Here is an 18,548-nt window from a genome sequence, read left to right as displayed (position 1 = left end):
TATTGTGAGTTTTTCCTTTGCTTTTGATTTGTAAAACCTTCCTTCTTTGCAAAAGTCACAAAAGAAAACTTTTCTTCAGGAATTGTTGATATACCAAAGAGTATTGAGTTTGTGACAGGTAGATGAAGAAAGCTAGCTAAGGAAAAGTCCTGTATTTCAAACACACTAGCATGTAAAAAATTTGTTTTTACTTTTGTTTTGATGTGGTTATTTTGATTTATTTTTTTGGTTTGTAAAATGTGTTTTTGACTTATGTTTTTACTTTTTTCTACTATTTTTTATTATTACAAACTGAGTTGATGTGCATATTCTGATCTTCTTTCTAAAAATTTGAAAATGAATTTGAATGTTATGTTGTTTATATCATTTTATCTGCTCATGAAGAATTCAGAAATTAAAATACCAATTTGGTTAGGGTTTCATATCTATAAAGCTTTTGCTCAAGCACTCAATTCATGTATAATAATTTCCTTCCACGGTAAAGAGAAATGTATCTTCAGATATTGTTAGCACAACTAATGTTCATTTGATTTTTGTAACATGCAATTTTTTAGCTTACGCACACCTTATCTAGTGAGCTGATCTTAATAAAAAAATTAATCTTAGCCTTAAAAAAAATAAAACTGAACCATGGTTCATGGACAATTCTTGCCCACAAGTTTTGTAAACTAAAGTTTATGTTTCATGGAATAAATCATGTGTTTTATGACACCTATGAAGGGAAACCCAAGTTTTCATTATTCAATTTTGTGTTATGCATTTCAAAATCAATCCAGGATAACTATGTTATCTACATATAAATTTAATTTTTTTATTAAATTTAATAATAAAGTGATTATTATTAAATTTGGATCAAGTTTAGTTGTGGTTGTAGTGCATCAACAATATCCTAATTTTCCTTTTGAAAAAACAATATCCTAATTTTAAATTTTGAATCGATGAAGCATTTATGATTAATTAACTTATTTTATTTATTATTATTTGGTTATTTTCATATTACACCATTTATTTCAGCCATTATAATATTTATTTTATTACTTTAGATTATGCTTTCAAGATATTGAAATTGTTAGATAATAGGTTTATTTCATTTTATATTATTTTTTCATGATATTTTTTTGGTCTTGATTCGTGTACTCCAACTCCTGAGTTAAAGATTATTTAGCTCATGATAAATGAATATTGTTAGTTTAAGAAAATTTCACATGGAACATCAAATATAAATTATTTAATTAAATATTTCATTTCTTTACATGTGTACATAATAAAATCTTATATTATTATGTCAATTATGAGTTATATTATTTTTTAATAATGTAATAATTGAAAGTAAAAAAAATATAATTAAAATAATTGATCCATAAATAAAAATTATAACTGTTTAAAATTAATTAGAAACTAAATTTATAAATATCCAAAATATATTTTTGTCAACAAAATAAAGTTTAAATTCATATAAAATATCACATAAATGTATTTATTTTTGTGATTTTGTATTTGGAGCTATTTCAATAAATAATTCATTAAACATTTATTATTTAATAACCTAGTTTTTTTTTTTACTATCACCTATACAAATTTTTCATTATCAATTAATTTATCAAACATAACATAATTAATATTAACAGAATACTTACACAACTTACATAAACTTAAGACAAATTTTAATTCAAATATTTTTTTTTTCAATTTTATTCTACTTCACGTTTGAAAAAAGAACTAAGGTGCTTGCTTTACCAATAACAGCTGTGACTTTTTGCAGTGGATCAAAGCCACAACACTGAAAAGTGAAAAATAGATGTGAACCTGTGTTATTACCGTGTCACTGTGTCAGTGTATCTCTGATACAGTGACAAAACGACATAGAAAAATAAAAAATAAAAATAAAGAGTAGAAGACGCCAAGAATTTTATTTTTCTGAGAAAAAATAGTAACATACAATTAATGATGCATCATGTCAAAGCACTGAAAGTCTGAAACAAATAAAAATGGGAAAATGAAAAATCATTAGCTTTCGGAAGCGGAAATTGGACTGATCCTTTCTCTCTCTCTCTCTCTCTTTCTCCTCAACGCCTCTTCCTTTCAATTTAATCCAACAATAATAATTATTCGCAAAAAAACGTTGAACAGATACCATCATCATCACCCACATCATCAGAATTTCAAGGTGCGTTCCCTTCATTTTCTGCTATAGTGTTTGGTAGCATGAGCAAAACAACAATACCTTTTTCTTTTACAATTAATCTTCTTGAGATTGGATTTGGTGTCTTCTTTTTTATTCGTTTTGGCATTAGGGGGTTGCTAGGTTGGTGTCAAATTAGTCTTTCGCTTGTCAAAGTGTGCTGCTTTGACTTTTATGCACTTTTTATTTGGTGCCAAGTTAGCGTTTTCCGCGACTTCAGCTTGTGGGCACACTGGATTGTTCCAAAGTTTGTGTTTTTGTCACGGAAGTTTTTTTTTTATTCACGTACTGCAGTTATTTTTTTCAACTGTTTCAGATTTGTTTTCTGTTAGTATCTCTGGAAGTCCAGGAATTCTCTAGATTTGAATTGTTTCAATTTCATTTTTGTCAAAGTTGAGTTTGCTGATTATCCCTCATGTGAAGCGACATGTCTCTTGCTTTTGCAATTTATGTTTTGATTGAGAGTAGTTTAGTTTGTCTGCCTCCAGTCAAGCAAAGATTATGTTTTTGATTCTGTGAAATATTTATTTTGGTCATGGTCCTTAGGTCTTGTATTGCAAGGTTATTGAGGATATGATGGTGTGTGTGGAGTAGAGCCGGTGTTTGTGTAGAAGATGAAAAGGGAACAGCAAGAGGGATGCCGAGCTTTGATTCACAATTGCCCAATTCCAATGCATGGTATATTTCCTCTTAGGCCTTAGCAGTTACTATTAGTATTAGATTTCATTGTTTCAGAAGAGGTGGGACCTAAATTCGGTGTAGTATGCACCTTCATAAATGTTAAATCTGTCCCATTTTATGAAATCCTACTCTATACCTTCCCCCACCTAAATTACTTTTGTTCCGCCGGTCGTTACTCCTCTAATGGATATTTGGATTCATTGTCTTGGCAATAATAGAATATTCTCTGCGAGGAGAAAAAATATCTCGGATTACTAGTCAATTGCAATATTCTAGTTTTTGTTTTTGCATCCATCAAGTTTTGGGAAGAATTGGGTTTTCTGTGCTGTTTGTCTGAAAAGAAAGACATGAACTGACTTGTGTTAGGCTGTTAGCTGAAATCTGACATATGGTTTTTTCAGCTATACAGAGGGAAGCGCAATTGATTCTTTTTGTGTGTTTGACTTTGATCAATCAGTTGGATATCGCATAGAGGATTGTGTTGCCTTGAGGGGAAGTAAGTATTCTTATTGTTGGAGATTCCATATTGACTAGTGATATAGTGTATGTAATATAAATGAGGGGCAACCCTCACTTCATGACTAGCTTTTGGGGTTGAATTAGGTTTAAACCCAATTTATAAGAATGTATTAGAGCCTATTTTAGTAGTCATTGTTGGGCCTATCGAGCCACTTGTTATCGGGTTATTGTATCACATACGGGTTACAAATGTCTAGTTTTGTAGTTCTGTAATCTTCATGCTTGTGATGTCTAGCCCGTGATGTGAGGGGTGTGTTAGAGATCCCATATTGACTATTGATATGGCCAAAATACCGTGTATAAGTGGGGGAAAACCCTCTCATGAGCTAGCTTTAAGGGTTGAGTTAGGTCCAAACCTAAATTCTAACATGGTATTAGAGTCTATCCTATTAATTGTTGTTGGGCTTATTGGGACACCTGTTATTGAACCACCTGCATATGTCCAATCCTGCAAACTTCACGCTTGAGGAGTCCAATTTTCAGCATGAGGAGGGTGTGTTAGAGATCCCACATTGACTAGTGATTGATATATGTTAGTGCATTAGTTCTCATAATCTCATCAATTGCATGACAAGGATAGCATTGATAAATATATGGCAAACTGCCGTGAAGGATAAGACAAAGGAATAGTAATACACTCACAGATGCACAGTGCTAAAAGATACACAGGCTGTTACTCTTAGTAAAGAGCTAGATATCTAAGTTTATAATCTGATTGATCTGTTCTTTTTATTCTTGCTAACATGTATAGACTTTTTCTCCATCTTTTCATTTTCTAATAATATTATCTGATTATCTGATATGTGATTCAGACTCAGTTTTTGACTCACTAAAAGTAAGTAGCCAAACAATTTCTCGGGGTCCTGTTGAAGTTGATTCCTTTGATAAGGTTAGTTTTTCTTGTTCTTTTTGTCTATTGAACTTTCAGCTTGGAAAATTAGGTGATTGGTAGCTGGTTAAAACATATTCTTTTATTTCACAATTTTTCTTTCTTTTCTCTTTGCAAGTTAGTTACCAACTTCACTCAATAAAAACCCATTAACAAGCCAAACAGAGCGACAAAGATTGCAATTACAAAAGGTTCAATTATCAAATCTGGTCAGTGGGGATACGGAACACCAGGAAGAGTCTGCCATGGCTGACGCCAGTCCTAGAACTGATATTTCTACAGATGTTGACACTGATGATAAGAATCCACGGGTGAAGTTGCATTTTGCCTTTCATGCAATTTTCTTTTTTCTTGATTTTGAACCTGTTTAGATTGAACTCATCATCAAGGATTCAACTTTTCCTTCTGTTCCTTAAAATAGAGGTTTTTTAGTTGATATTCCTTACAATCTGACATTTGTGCATTCCTTGTGTACAGTTTGATAGAAGTCAGTCCCTTGTTGCTGTGGTTTCTGACTCCAGTGACAGATCAAAGGATAAATCAGATCAGAAGGTAAAGTGTATTTTAAAGAGTAAACGGCCGCTTTGGCGCACTAAAGATATATGCAACATCAATTGCCCCTCCAATTCTATATACAACAAATGGCCCTCTGAAGGAATATACAACATGCAGTTGGTCCTTTGAGGACTAAATGATACCATTAATAAAAATTGAAGGACCAATGTTGATTTCAACTGATAAATGGAGGATCACTGTAATATTGTGTATATCATTGAAGGACCAAAACAAATGTTTACTCTATTTTAAATTTGGTTATGCGGTTAATATCTAAAATTTTAAATGGTATTTGTTACGTGATTATTGATTTTTTAATTATTGCAGACTCTCCGAAGGCTTGCTCAGAATCGTGAGGCAGCAAGAAAAAGTCGGTTGAGAAAGAAAGTAGGAATATGTACTTACATATTTTTTGTTAATATTTGTTGTTACAAGTGTATATCATTTTTCTGTTTTCTTCTTTCTCCATATAATAAATATTACTATGGTTTCATTGTAAATCACAAAGACTGGATTTATTTTTAATGGGCATATATAAATTTGATGGTGATTTTGCATGTAGTTCTGATTCTCATGGTGGTATATATTCTCATCTATGTGATTTATGTATTTGGATGATCAGCTTGGGTCTACAGATTATGTAGGCCTGCTGGCAAACTGAGAGTACAATGGACATTGAATTTGTTCTAGTATAATATATTTTTTTTTCATAGAAAAATCAATCTGTCAAAGGGGAAGGTGGAAAGAACAACTAGAGGTAAAATAAGATATCATCAAAAATGGAAAATCGTAGATACAACAATGAATATGAAAATACACTAGAATTCAGCTAGACCGCTCCTGGCTGTTTGCTTAACTCTCCCAGGTAGGGTACTCAACAATAAAGTTGAAGTATACTTCCTTTTATGGTGAGAAAATACACACAAAATCAGTACCACTTTCTCTGAGCTCTGACTTATTTAAACATACATTGTAGTAATTAAATATTGTGGGTACTGCATTTATTTTTACCCTCTCTAGTGTTATATCACTGGCAGTTAGCTGGATTTTTCTTCCTAACTGCACTTAAAATGGAATCTTAATAAATCTGGATATTCAACCTTTATAGAATAGAGTGCTGTAGAATGGTAACCGGTTATTTTTAATGAGTAGGGTAGGAGTGCAATGCAATGATTCTTATATTGTTTTAATTTGTTTGGCTTCTATGATTCATTTTAGAAATAATTATTTTTACATCACCCCACTTAAATTAAAATGCAATACTTGATACAATAATGTCATTACCCCACAGGCTTATGTTCAACAGCTTGAAAGTAGTCGCTTAAAGTTAACCCAACTGGAGCAAGAGCTTCAGCGAGCTAGGCAGCAGGTAGGGTTCAACTATTTATTGGAATTATTTTCCGTCTTCTTTTTTTTTTTTTAGTGAAACTTAGGCCAAGAAATGGGTATGGCATGCTCAATTTAAACTTAAATCTTTTGTTCTTTTCCTGTAGGGAATCATTATATCAAACTCAGGTGATCAAGCACATTCAATGAGTGGAAATGGTATCCTTCTTTCTTAAATATTTTATTCATTCCACAAGTTTTAATATCAATATGACCATAAAAAGTAGTGGTATTATTTGTGTCTGTTATGTTGTACCAAACTATTTCAGGAATGTTTTCATTTCTCCTGTTATATGAGATAATAAATAACTATGTTGTTTTATAGGGGCTATGGCATTTGATGTAGAGTATGCAAGATGGCTGGAAGAGCAGAATCGACAAGTTAATGAGCTAAGAGCAGCTGTAAATTCCCATGCAGGTGATACAGAACTTCGCATGATTATCGATGGTATAATGGCACATTATGATGAGATATTTAGGCTGAAGGCCGATGCAGCTAAGGCTGATGTCTTCCATTTGTTGTCTGGAATGTGGAAGACACCAGCAGAGAGGTGTTTTCTATGGCTTGGTGGTTTTCGGTCATCTGAACTCCTCAAGGTGAGCTGATTTGTGACCCTTCGATTTGCTGTTCGCATGGTTTGTTGAAAGATATTGTGACTTTTCTAAAAAGTAGTTTTTCTTGGTAACATACAGAGTAAAATCTCTTGCAGATTTTGGGATAATTATATGATACCCAACTTGTTTTAATTTGAGAGTTCTGTAAAAGAGAAGAAACCGTACCCACATTACATTTACATATATAGTTGCTTACTGATATTGCTGGTTGATCAAGAATTTAAAATGTTGGATTTAGGATTCTTATTATTGTGCTAGGAGTTTTATCATATTAGGACTTTTAATAGTAATTGTATTACACTTATACTTGCTAGAATATTAGTCTAAATATGTTTTTTAGGTTACTCTATGAATAACCATACCATTACATCATATTAGTATCATTCAGATTCCTATTTCTCTCTTCTCTCCTTTTATATCTCCTTCCTATAATTTCAAAACAATGTTATGACATTTTTACATGATAATGTATATACGTGGTTTATATCTTGTCTTAAAACTTCCTAAATATCTGTTTCTCTCATGATTATTGTGAATTTGTGATAAACAGAATTTTTATTTGTGAGGTCTAGAGTCAGTTAGTAGTTTGATCCATGAATTGGTTGCAGCTCCTGGTAAATCAGTTGGAACCTCTGACAGAGCAACAGTTAGTGGGTATTACCAACTTGCAGCAATCTTCCCAACAGGCCGAAGATGCATTGTCTCAGGGCATGGAAGCATTGCAACAGTCCCTTTCTGAGACATTATCCACTGGATCACTTGGCTCCTCTGGTTCATCAGGCAATGTGGCAAATTACATGGGTCAAATGGCTATGGCCATGGGTAAACTAGGGACACTTGAGGGGTTCATTAAGCAGGTAAACTTTTCTTACTCACATGTACGCGATCAGTTTGGTTCATTTTTCTCAAAGAAAATGCTCTTTCATACAGCATTTCATGGCAGATTATTGATATCAAACATCACTATTAAAATAACTTAGCTCTGTTCATTTTTGTGGTGGTCATTTGAAAGGCTGACAATTTGCGCCAGCAGACTTTGCAACAAATTCACCGCATATTGACAACTCGGCAATCGGCTCGTGCACTACTTGCAATACATGACTACTTTTCTAGGTTGCGTGCCCTTAGCTCTCTTTGGCTTGCCCGCCCAAGAGACTGATGGGTGGTAAATAGTGTCATTAATTTTCATGGATCTGGCACCAGAATCATTTGTCGTAGGTTTTTCACTCTTGCAATTTTACTGTGTTGTAGTTTTCATATTACTGATATTAGTGTTTCAGTAAGTTATAATTCAGAAACTGAATTGGTGACATGACAAGGGTATGTATTTTGTTTATTACTACTAATGTGATAATATTGTCCATTGTAACACAGTTGAAGGGATTTAGATTATTTTTTTACAAAATAGCTGCGATGCGATAAATTTTAATGTTTTGTTTTGTTGCTAGAATTTTTTTCATCTATCTGAATTTGTATAACTTGGAAAAAATGTGTTTTTAATTCTTATACTCTCGTCAACTGTGGTTAAGGTTTCTATATTTTCATATTGATAAATGGTCTTCAAACATTAAAAAAAAAAAGAGTGGATTTTGTCCATTCTTATTAAGGATTCATCATGTTTTTAAAGTTAGCTTTTAACCGAAAGTATAGGGAAACAAAAAGTTTTCATATAACCTTGTGGTTCACAAGAAAAATGGGTTGTGATTATAACATTTTGTCATCACTCCTAATTGGCATCTCACTTTTTTATTTTCTTGTTACTGAATTTACTCTAGCTATTGCGAATAGTGGGTGAGATTTGTGTCCAGAAGCATAAGGTTCCATAATTGATTTAGAGAATGCTGTGTGATTCCTATTTTCGATATTATGTTAAAAAAAACTAATGTGGTTATATATAATACTAAATTTTTTAATATATATTTAATATACACAATTAATTTTGATCTAATAATATTTTTTTTTACATATATAAATTTTAAATAAAAATTATAGGTTTAATAAATTTTCTAATAATGTTCCGACAGCATGTAAATGATAAAACATGGATCCTGGATGCTGAAACTGTAAAATCGGACACGGTAGTCCACGTTTGTTACATCTAATATTATGATGAGTGTGAAATAAGAAGGGAAACCCAACAAATAATAAATATTTCAGAAAACGACAGCCAATAATTTTGTTATAATCTTATCTTTCCCAGCTTTTGGATGTGGACTTGTTCCATAAAATACAGTCAAATCTGTGAGTTTGCGGTGCTTCTTTCTAAGGATCTAGAAAATTCATGGCATCTAAATAATTGATTAAGTTGTCCATAATTACTGGGAGAGGGTTGAGACAGTTTTCTTTACTTAAACTTTCTCCCCGTTGATACATTACAATTTTCAAATAACAAAAAAAAGTGTTATAATTAAGATTTGAGACCTAGGATAAGTAGGAAAAAGTTTGAAAGATATTTTTATAAAATTGGATTATTTTTTTTTTCTTCAAAAGTTATTTTAAGGTAGAATAAGAATAATAAAATCATATTTGAGCTTATTTAATGAGAAAATGATTCAACTATCATAAAGCTTAAAAACGGGAAGTTAATAAATAGAGAAGAAAAAGACGTTACAAAGAGTAAGATTCTGGGCGGGAGCGATGGTGTCTTTAAATGGTAAGGATCCTGCTATGCATGGCAGATAGCGTGTGTTAAAGTTTGATGCCTCTGGAAACAGTGAGTCATAAGATAGCATTATCGAATGACGATGACCACTATACAATCGACGCCAGGAAGCTCAGGGTATTTGGATTTGTTTCCTGACCGCAAAATGTCATTTTTTAAGAACCCTTATATTCTCGGACTAACTGCAGTTGCTGGCATTGGTGGCATGCTTTTTGGCTACGACACAGGTAATGCCGATCCTGGAATATGTTCCAAAAATTGTGCATTATTATTCTTAACTTGACGTACGTACACGTACAGGTGTGATATCAGGAGCCCTTCTATATATTAAAGATGATTTTGAAGGGGTTAGACAAAGTAATTTACTTCAGGAAACAATAGTGAGCATGGCAATTGCAGGTGCAATAGTTGGAGCAGCAGGAGGAGGATGGATGAATGATGCTTATGGAAGAAAGAAGGCGACTCTGATTGCAGATGTGATATTTATTATGGGAGCAATTGGGATGGCAGCTGCACCAGACCCTTATCTTCTGATTCTGGGACGTTTTCTCGTTGGTATGGGTGTCGGGGTTGCCTCTGTTACCTCTCCTGTCTACATTGCAGAAGCATCTCCATCCGAAATCAGGGGATCATTAGTCAGCACTAATGTTCTCATGATCACTGCTGGCCAGTTCCTTTCCTACATCGTTAACCTTGCTTTTACTCGTGTCCCCGGCACCTGGCGATGGATGCTCGGTGTCTCTGCCGTCCCCGCCATTGTTCAGTTTCTTCTCATGCTTTTCCTCCCCGAATCCCCAAGGTGGCTCTTCATCAAGAATAGGAAAAATGAAGCTGTTCATGTGCTCTCTAACATCTATGACTTTGCTCGCTTAGAGGATGAAGTTGATTTTCTAACCACTCAGTCTGACCAAGAGCGCCAACGAAGAAACTCTATCAAATTCGGGGATGTTTTTAAATCTAAAGAAATCAAACTTGCATTACTTGTTGGAGCTGGCCTGCAGGTACTTTTTTGTTTCAACTATAATTATAATTATAAGGTGAAGTCGCACTTTTTTGTAATGTTAGAATTCATTTTAATTGCTTGCTTGATGAGTGAAATACTATGTTGTAACATGACATGTTTGTGCAGGCTTTCCAGCAGTTCACAGGAATAAACACAGTGATGTACTACAGCCCTACCATTGTCCAAATGGCTGGCTTCAACTCTAATGAGTTGGCTCTTCTGCTGTCCCTCGTAGTTGCTGGCATGAATGCTGTTGGAACCATTCTTGGCATTTACCTAATTGACCATGCTGGCCGCAAAATGTTAGCCCTTTCTAGCTTAGGAGGAGTATTTGCATCTTTGGTCGTCTTGTCTGTCTCATTTTTGAACCAATCATCATCAAATGAATTATATGGATGGCTTGCAGTGTTGGGTTTAGTCCTATACATTGCTTTTTTCTCTCCTGGAATGGGGCCTGTGCCATGGACTGTGAACTCAGAGATATATCCTGAGGAATATAGAGGAATTTGTGGGGGCATGTCAGCTACTGTGTGTTGGGTTTCAAATCTGATCGTGTCTCAGAGCTTTCTTTCCATTGCTGAAGCTATAGGGATAGGTTCCACTTTCTTGATTCTTGCTGCTATTTCAGTGCTTGCCTTTCTATTTGTGCTTTTATATGTTCCAGAGACCAAAGGATTGACCTTCGATGAAGTAGAACTCATATGGAAGGAGAGAGCTTGGGGCAACAACACTGACTCACGAAACCTTCTTGCAGAAAATCAACCTTAGCCCTTAGTAGTCTATTTGATCCAGTACCATGTTTCGCCATTTCTTAATTAACTACAGCATATTTCATTCCATGTATACACATTAATTATCCCACGATTTTATTGGGAATAAGGTGGATGCCTGTATGTGTTTTCTAGCTCTCATATATTTGGTATGACTTTTTGGGCTTAGTTTGGCATATCTTGTGCTGTTATTAAGTGTTCTAATAATATATAAATTGCCTTTTAAAAAGAAAAAGGGTTCAGATTTTTTCTTAAGTGAAGTGTCCATAGTTAGAGTGCAGTGCTTCGAATAAAATTGCTTCAAAAGGGGAAAAAATATATTTAAACTTACATATGTTAGTAACTTATTGTCAACTTACAGGGAACATTCTTTATAAATTATGAATCATCTACTTTTGGTCTAAACTTGCAGGTCTAATTTGCTTTGAGGATCATACGTCTGATTCGTTATGCACAGTATTGACTTTCTTTTTTGTGAATAAAATCCCATTTATATTAAAATAAATTAAAATGCGATGCATATTTAATTTTTTTAAAAAAATAATATTATTTCTAAAATTGGATACAGCTTATTTTGTCCACACAGAAAAACTTGATTAGTTATTGTAATTTTTCACTACAAAACAATAGATCATTAACGAATAATGCCGTTTACACACACAACAAAACAAACAGTGCTGGATGCGATGTCAAAGAAAAAATATAATACTGAACGCTTATAAATGAAGAAAATTCTTCATTAGGTTAGTTAGGTATGGAATTTTTGCACATTCTAATATATTATTATATTTTATTCATATTGTGGTATTTTATTGACTCAGTCTGCAAGTTGATCAAGTGGGCTCTCTCTCCCATTTCAAAATGGGAAAAAAAAATCATTTAACAGCCTAATATTAGTGTATGGGCCAGTATGGCTGTATGCAGATTTCGGAAGAGAGAGTAAATAAAATAAGATAATGTGTTAAAGAGAAAGAGAGATTTTTTTTGAAGATAAATATAGAAAATAAAGTCTAAAAGATTAAAGTTGTTTTATTGATCGAAGAGGAGAGAAGTCTTGCATCTCATGTATTTTTTTTCTCTATCAAATATCTGTGCATTTGATATATATATATATATATATATATATATATATATATATATATATATATATATATATATATATAATTTTAATAAAATTTTGAGTTTAAATCTTGTAAAAAAATATAAAAGAAAAAAAATCCTACTAAAAGGTGTATTTCATATCATATAAAAAATTCCTAATAAAATAGAAACACACAGGAGGGGATTATTATATGATTTTTTTAAACCATCTATCAGATTGTGTGTATGTCTACGGAAAATTTGTAGTATTTAAGAGGATATATATTTTACTAAATGCAGTCAACTATTTTTTTTTTATGAAAATTAGTTATTAATAAAGTGAATCAATACTTTATAATATGGTTAAAAAACTTTGATTATTTGAATTGTGATGTTTTTATTTAAGAAACAAAATTCTCATAGCACTTATTTTTATCCATTATCGTATAGTTTAATATAAAACAAAAAAGAAAGGAGATTTGATAAATATATTATTTATTTTATTCATGGAGTTATACACAATAAGAAAAAGCATGTCCTTATTTTATGTTTACTGAATAATTGGAGAGTAGATAGATTGATGATTTGAGCGTGCATGGGTGAGATGATAAGCACGCAACGCAATTAAAAAGAATTAATATGCAACGAATGGATGTGTTTGAAGCTGGCCTCATATATCAATAATGGATTTGATCTGATTCTGGCTCAACGTTCATGACGATCACCACCCACTACTCCATTCCGGGAAGCTCTGGGTATCTGGACATATACCCAGAGAGGAAAGTCTCTGCCTTTCAAAACCCTTACATTATGGGCTTCACTGCTGTCGCTAGCATTGGTGGATTGCTCTTTGGCTACGACACTGGTACCATACCTACTTCTATCAATTTCTTTTTTCTTCTCCTCATATTCAACTTTTATTCCATTCCAGGTGTTATATCTGGAGCCCTTCTCTATATCAAAGATGATTTTCCGGAGGTCAGGCACAGTAATTTTCTCCAGGTACAATACCCATACTTTTCTCCTCATTCTCAATTTTTCCCACATGCTTTCTCCCAACTTTTCACATTTCACCTTTCAATCCTAACAAAATTAACAATGGTTGGTAGTGGTGAGGCTTAATTCTTCTTTTCTACTGGCTAGTGCCACATGTGCTTGTGCTTGTACAATGAGTTTCTTGGTTCCTGCAGCAATGCCTGTTTTTTTATTTACCTCTTATGAAGTAGGTGCTAGATTTTTTTGCCATAAATATAATTGTCTATTTAAAATACACAAAGCTAAAAGATTATAAACCCAGCCTTTCATAATGTACTGCATACCCCCCACTAAAATTTGGATTAAAGACAAAAATATTGCCTGCGGTTAGTTTTTATTCCTCCATCCTTGCGTGCAGCTCACATATGGGTATTGCCATCTCAGTTACCCCTGTTTCATTCCCATTCTTCTCACTTGCAGCGCCACTGAAGCACATGGCTACTTTTTTATCCTTCCACAAGAACAATAATGTATCCATTGAACAATATATAAGAACATGAATCCATGAAATTTGTATCTTCTCCTTGTACTCCCAAGAATAAAACATTATCAATGAGAACTAGGGTTGGGATTTTTCAAGTCATATGAAATCAAACTACAATGGAGTCACTTTTGTTGTTCCCTTCGCATAGACTTATAAAAGAAAAGAAAAGAGAGGTCTCCCCTGGCTTTTGTAATCAATATTTATGAAAGTCACCATTAGAAATCATGGAAACTAGACTTGAATGCTAGGATTTTTGTATTTATTAATTCTAAAGGCTTTGGAAACACTAGTGAGGAGAGTAACTTGCATGGTTTTTAGTCTTGCAAAGAGGAGGATAAGGAGTTCAAGAAGGACATTGGAGGAAACTCTTAAGAAGGATCTCATAGTGAATTGTATCTTTGAAAATTTGGTCTTTAACAAGTCAAATGGCATTGTGTGATCCATGTAGCCGACTTCACCTAGTGAGATAAGGCTTTTGTTGTTGTCATTGTTGCTAGAATCTTATGATTTTTTATCTGAATTGTACAATTCAATTCAAATTAGCTAGCCTATTATTTGTATCATGTGATGAATTGTAAATGACTTTGAATGGTGCAATGCATGGATGAATTAATGCCATTCATTATCACCAATATGAATCACTGAATCACATGATTCTACCATTCATTATTTTCCTTTTTTACTTTCATAATCTCTCTCCAAAGAAAGGAACTGAAGGAGCACTACTAAATACAACTTTTTTTTATTACTCTTCCATTGCTTGATTTTTGTCATGTTCCTTGACTCCTTGTCCTTAAAAGTAAATAAATTGAAGGGAAGAATTTAATCAAGTAAAATGTAGAATTTGACAAATGAGAAGGGTCTTTGGCTGCAGTGTACCAACATATTCAACTTTCTAACTAGGGGATGCCAGGTGGACTTTGACAAATAAAAAGGCTCAATTGATTTTTATCTCTCCATACACTTGAATATGAATTTAATAGGTGACCAATATTGATTGTCATATTTTGTGAATGTGATCATGTTTCATTCTTTTGTCTATTTCTTATAATTTATTATTATAAAGAGTAAAAAAATGCTTCAAAACATTTCATTTGTTTCCCTCCACCCCCAACCTATCAACTACATCGATCCCTGGGTATCAGAGTTGAATTAAATGGTAATTTAGATTGAGAGCTAAGGCTAAGGCTTGAGTCAGTTCTCTGCTCTCTTTTAGTGCTGCTGCTATTTCTGCTGACATTTGAGAGGAATATAGTTGAAGAGGATGGTGCTGGTTTCTTATAGTGACTGCTGCTATCCATTGAAAAAGATGACTTGGGCACCCAAATAATAAGCCAGATTTGGGACCTCAGCTTGCTGCAACAATGGTGGGTTTGGAGAAGAAGGATGGTCTCACCTGGAGTTCATGTCAGCTAGGAGCATTAAAGTTGACAAAGCATGAAGTTTTCATTATGAACTAAGCTTTAGGGTGGTTGTGTCACAAAATGAAATTTATATATGAAACTGTTAGGAAGTCCCGCATCGCCTGCATCAGTTCTTAGGATGCAACTTATATATTTGTTGGACAACTTCACTTAATGTCAATTGGTTTTAAGATGAAATTTAACCTGGTATCAAAGCCTATAGTCCATCTTGATCATTTGCCTATTCTGGCAGGCATCTGTGGAGAGGGGTGTTAGGAAGTCCCACATTATATGTCTCAATTCCCAGGGTGCAACTTATATATCTGTTGGACAACTTCACTTAATGCTAATTGGTTTTAAAATGAAATCTAACAGAAACTTAAAATGGGTGAAACAACAGCAGGCTAATTTGTATTTTACCCAAAAATATTTTTTTTTCTCATTGGATCTTTCTAATTGTGAGTTGCAGGAAACAATTGTCAGCATGGCAGTGACTGGTGCAATTGTTGGGGCAGCAGCAGGTGGTTGGATTAATGACGTTTATGGGAGAAAGAAGGCAACCCTCATTGCAGATGTTATCTTTACTCTGGGAGCAATTGTAATGGCTGCTGCCCCAGATCCTTATATTCTCATAATTGGCCGTGTTTTGGTTGGTTTGGGTGTGGGTATAGCTTCTGTTACTGCTCCTGTGTATATTGCAGAATCATCACCATCAGAAATAAGGGGAGCATTAGTAGGCATAAATGTGCTTATGATAACTGGTGGACAATTTCTTTCCTATCTCATAAATCTTGCTTTCACACAGGTTATTTTGCCATGCTTTGCTTTTTCATCACTTTTCATTAAACAGCAATAATATCAATTATCCAGCATTGTTTTGTATCCCATTAAACAAGCCTGCTCCATAAAAGGTAGAATTCAGTTTCTTCCAAGTGGGCGTGCATGTGTTCATTGTTCCACCTGTGATTTGAACTTCATCACTCCTCCTTTTGCTCCAATTTCACATGATTAGTGTTTCTTTTTATTGCCCACATCCATTTTCTAATAGAATCAACAATTCAACACTTCAAGTCGTGAACATCTCTAACCCCCTCAATATAAAGATTTAAGAAAAAGAAAATAGGCAAAGCAGAGTTCATTATGAGGAGAAATGTTATCATCTTCCTGTTTCAAAGTTGAGGGTATTATTTCAATGATTACCCATATTCTTAATCAAGCAGGTTCCTGGGACGTGGCGGTGGATGTTGGGAGTTTCAGGTGTGCCTGCAGTAGTTCAGTTTTTCCTTATGCTCTTACTGCCTGAATCCCCCAGATGGCTCTTTATAAAGGTTGTATAATTGTTTTATGTTTATGTCTGAAAGCTATTTCTTAATATAACTCTTTTCTCCCGTGTAGAATAGGAAAGAGGAAGCCATTACTGTGCTAGCTAAGATCTATGACTTTGCTCGTTTAGAGGATGAAGTTAATCTACTTACTACTCAGTCAGAGAAAGACTGCCAAAGAAGGGATGGCATTAGATATTGGGATGTTTTTAAATCAAAAGAAATTAGACTTGCATTCCTTGCTGGAGCCGGATTGCAGGTAAGAAAAGGTTTATACTTAGAGAGTTAGATGCAATGTTGATGCAAAACATAATTTTTCTCATATTAGAAGGACCTTTGTGAATGCCCCTTGCTGTTAAAAGGTTGATAGGCATAAGAGACTTGTGACTACATTAGTGAGTAGCCCGAGTCTAGTACGGTCCTTTCTTTTTTCCAAGTTGGTTTTTGCTTGAATTATGTTTGTAGGTATGCATACAAAACTTAAACTCTCTTCTTTAGTAGTATTTTCCCAATCTAGCAAAAACAGAAAATGAAAAAATAAATGACAATGCTTTCAACATTTTATATTGTTAGGAAACTAAGCAAACTAAATTCTTTCGTGGCTTGTTTCAACATTTCGTATTTGCTGTAAACAGAAGTGTCTGGACTGATACGCAATGTTATACCTGAAAGCACTGAATTGTTTCATAACTTTTATTTGTTTGAGCTCAGATTGAGATTGGTTTAACACAATAAACTTTTTTTCTTTCTTAAATGCTAAATGTTCAGCTTTCAGCTTATTGTCCTGTGTGACTGATAAAATAAAATCTTCAGTCTCATTGCATGATGTGTGATGTATGGTTTGTTTGATGTGAGAGAAAATATCACGTGTCATCTTTGTGGTTGCATTATTCTTTGCTTGCTGGCAGTTTTGAATACAATATATCAGTGATCAAGCCATAACTCAATTTTGAAACATTGAGGGATTATGTTCTGTATTTTTTAAACATGCAAAAGGAAATGTGTTAATTATATCATCCCATGGTTGTACAGGCTTTTCAGCAATTCATAGGCATAAACACAGTGATGTACTACAGCCCAACAATTGTCCAAATGGCTGGCTTTCAATCTAATGAGTTGGCTCTTCTCCTTTCTCTCATAGTTGCCGGCATGAATGCTGCCGGATCGGTTCTTGGCATTTACCTTATTGACCATGCAGGACGGAGAAAATTGGCCCTATATAGCTTAGGGGGGGTAATAGCATCTCTGATCATCTTGGCCTTGTCATTTTTTAACCAATCATCTGAAAGTGGTTTGTATGGATGGCTTGCAATTCTTGGTTTGGCCCTGTACATTGCTTTCTTCTCCCCAGGGATGGGACCTGTGCCTTGGACAGTTAACTCAGAAGTATACCCTGAAGAATACCGAGGAATATGTGGAGGCATGTCTGCTACTGTGAATTGGGTCTCAAATCTCATTGTGGTACAGTCATTTCTGTCGGTTGCTGCAGCTGTAGGCACTGGCCCTACTTTCTTAATTATTGCTATTATAGCCGTGCTTGCGTTTATGTTTGTGGTTGTCTATGTTCCTGAAACCAAGGGATTGACATTTGATGAAGTGGAGCTGTTATGGAAGGAGAGAGCTTGGGGCAAGAACCCTGATGCTCAAAGCCTTCTTGTTCGGACTGAAAATCATTCCTAGGAATGCAAAGCATTTTAGTGCGGCTCATGTCTATATCATGTTCTGCTATGATTGATATTATGCTATAAAGTGATATAAACTAATTTTTTTTTTAGTCACTATTATTAGTTTGGCTGCCACAAGTTTGCACTCAAACTTGGCGTACACCTCTTTTATTTCAGACCATTGTGAATGTGGAGTGTGACAAGATTGCAACGCGGACATTATGCTAAAAATGTAATCTTGTAAAGTATTCATTTTTTCTTTTTCTATTCCAACATGAAGAAAAGAGGGTTATTTTCA

The 18,548-nt window shown here is 34.0% G+C and overlaps 3 protein-coding genes across 13 annotated transcripts; all 3 read left to right on the top strand.

Annotated features, from left to right (window-relative positions):
- Window positions 1–1,962: 1,962 nt before the first annotated feature.
- TGA27 (bZIP transcription factor) lies at window positions 1,963–8,200 on the top strand. Of its 10 annotated transcripts, none has more exons than NM_001255950.2 (12): window positions 2,020–2,167; window positions 2,729–2,860; window positions 3,265–3,359; window positions 4,195–4,271; window positions 4,394–4,582; window positions 4,749–4,823; window positions 5,154–5,213; window positions 6,118–6,195; window positions 6,320–6,371; window positions 6,538–6,809; window positions 7,436–7,684; window positions 7,840–8,196. In NM_001255950.2, exons 2-12 carry the CDS (start codon window positions 2,820–2,822, stop codon window positions 7,984–7,986), a joined length of 1,335 nt encoding a protein of 444 aa, NP_001242879.2. In that variant the 5' UTR covers window positions 2,020–2,167; window positions 2,729–2,819; the 3' UTR covers window positions 7,987–8,196. The 10 variants fall into 10 exon arrangements, with proteins under 10 accessions (XP_014627742.1, XP_014627744.1, XP_006605394.1 ...); XM_041013069.1 differs by lacking the exon at window positions 2,020–2,167 and adding an exon at window positions 2,286–2,305 and having other exon boundaries at window positions 7,840–8,200; XM_014772253.3 differs by lacking the exon at window positions 2,020–2,167 and adding an exon at window positions 2,400–2,429 and having other exon boundaries at window positions 7,840–8,200.
- Window positions 8,201–9,251: 1,051 nt separating this feature from the next.
- Window positions 9,252–11,430, top strand: LOC100810232 (inositol transporter 1). Of its 2 annotated transcripts, none has more exons than XM_014772333.3 (3): window positions 9,252–9,716; window positions 9,889–10,490; window positions 10,619–11,430. In XM_014772333.3, the coding sequence occupies exons 1-3, from the start codon at window positions 9,566–9,568 to the stop codon at window positions 11,258–11,260; spliced, it is 1,395 nt and encodes a 464-aa protein (XP_014627819.1). In that variant the 5' UTR covers window positions 9,252–9,565; the 3' UTR covers window positions 11,261–11,430. The 2 variants fall into 2 exon arrangements, with proteins under 2 accessions (XP_014627819.1, XP_003555641.1); XM_003555593.5 differs by having other exon boundaries at window positions 9,258–9,716; window positions 9,790–10,490.
- A 1,435-nt stretch (window positions 11,431–12,865) lies between these two features.
- On the top strand, window positions 12,866–18,548 carry LOC100815588 (inositol transporter 1). Its single transcript, XM_003556522.5, has 6 exons — window positions 12,866–13,207; window positions 13,274–13,344; window positions 15,734–16,069; window positions 16,485–16,592; window positions 16,660–16,845; window positions 17,619–18,548. The coding sequence occupies exons 1-6, from the start codon at window positions 13,057–13,059 to the stop codon at window positions 18,264–18,266; spliced, it is 1,500 nt and encodes a 499-aa protein (XP_003556570.1). The 5' UTR covers window positions 12,866–13,056; the 3' UTR covers window positions 18,267–18,548.

The sequence above is a fragment of the Glycine max genome, chromosome 20 (assembly GCF_000004515.6).
Source record: "Glycine max cultivar Williams 82 chromosome 20, Glycine_max_v4.0, whole genome shotgun sequence".
Lineage (NCBI taxonomy): Eukaryota > Viridiplantae > Streptophyta > Magnoliopsida > Fabales > Fabaceae > Glycine > Glycine max.
Note: the sequence above shows the minus strand (reverse complement) of the source record. Positions and strands in the feature narration are given on the sequence as shown.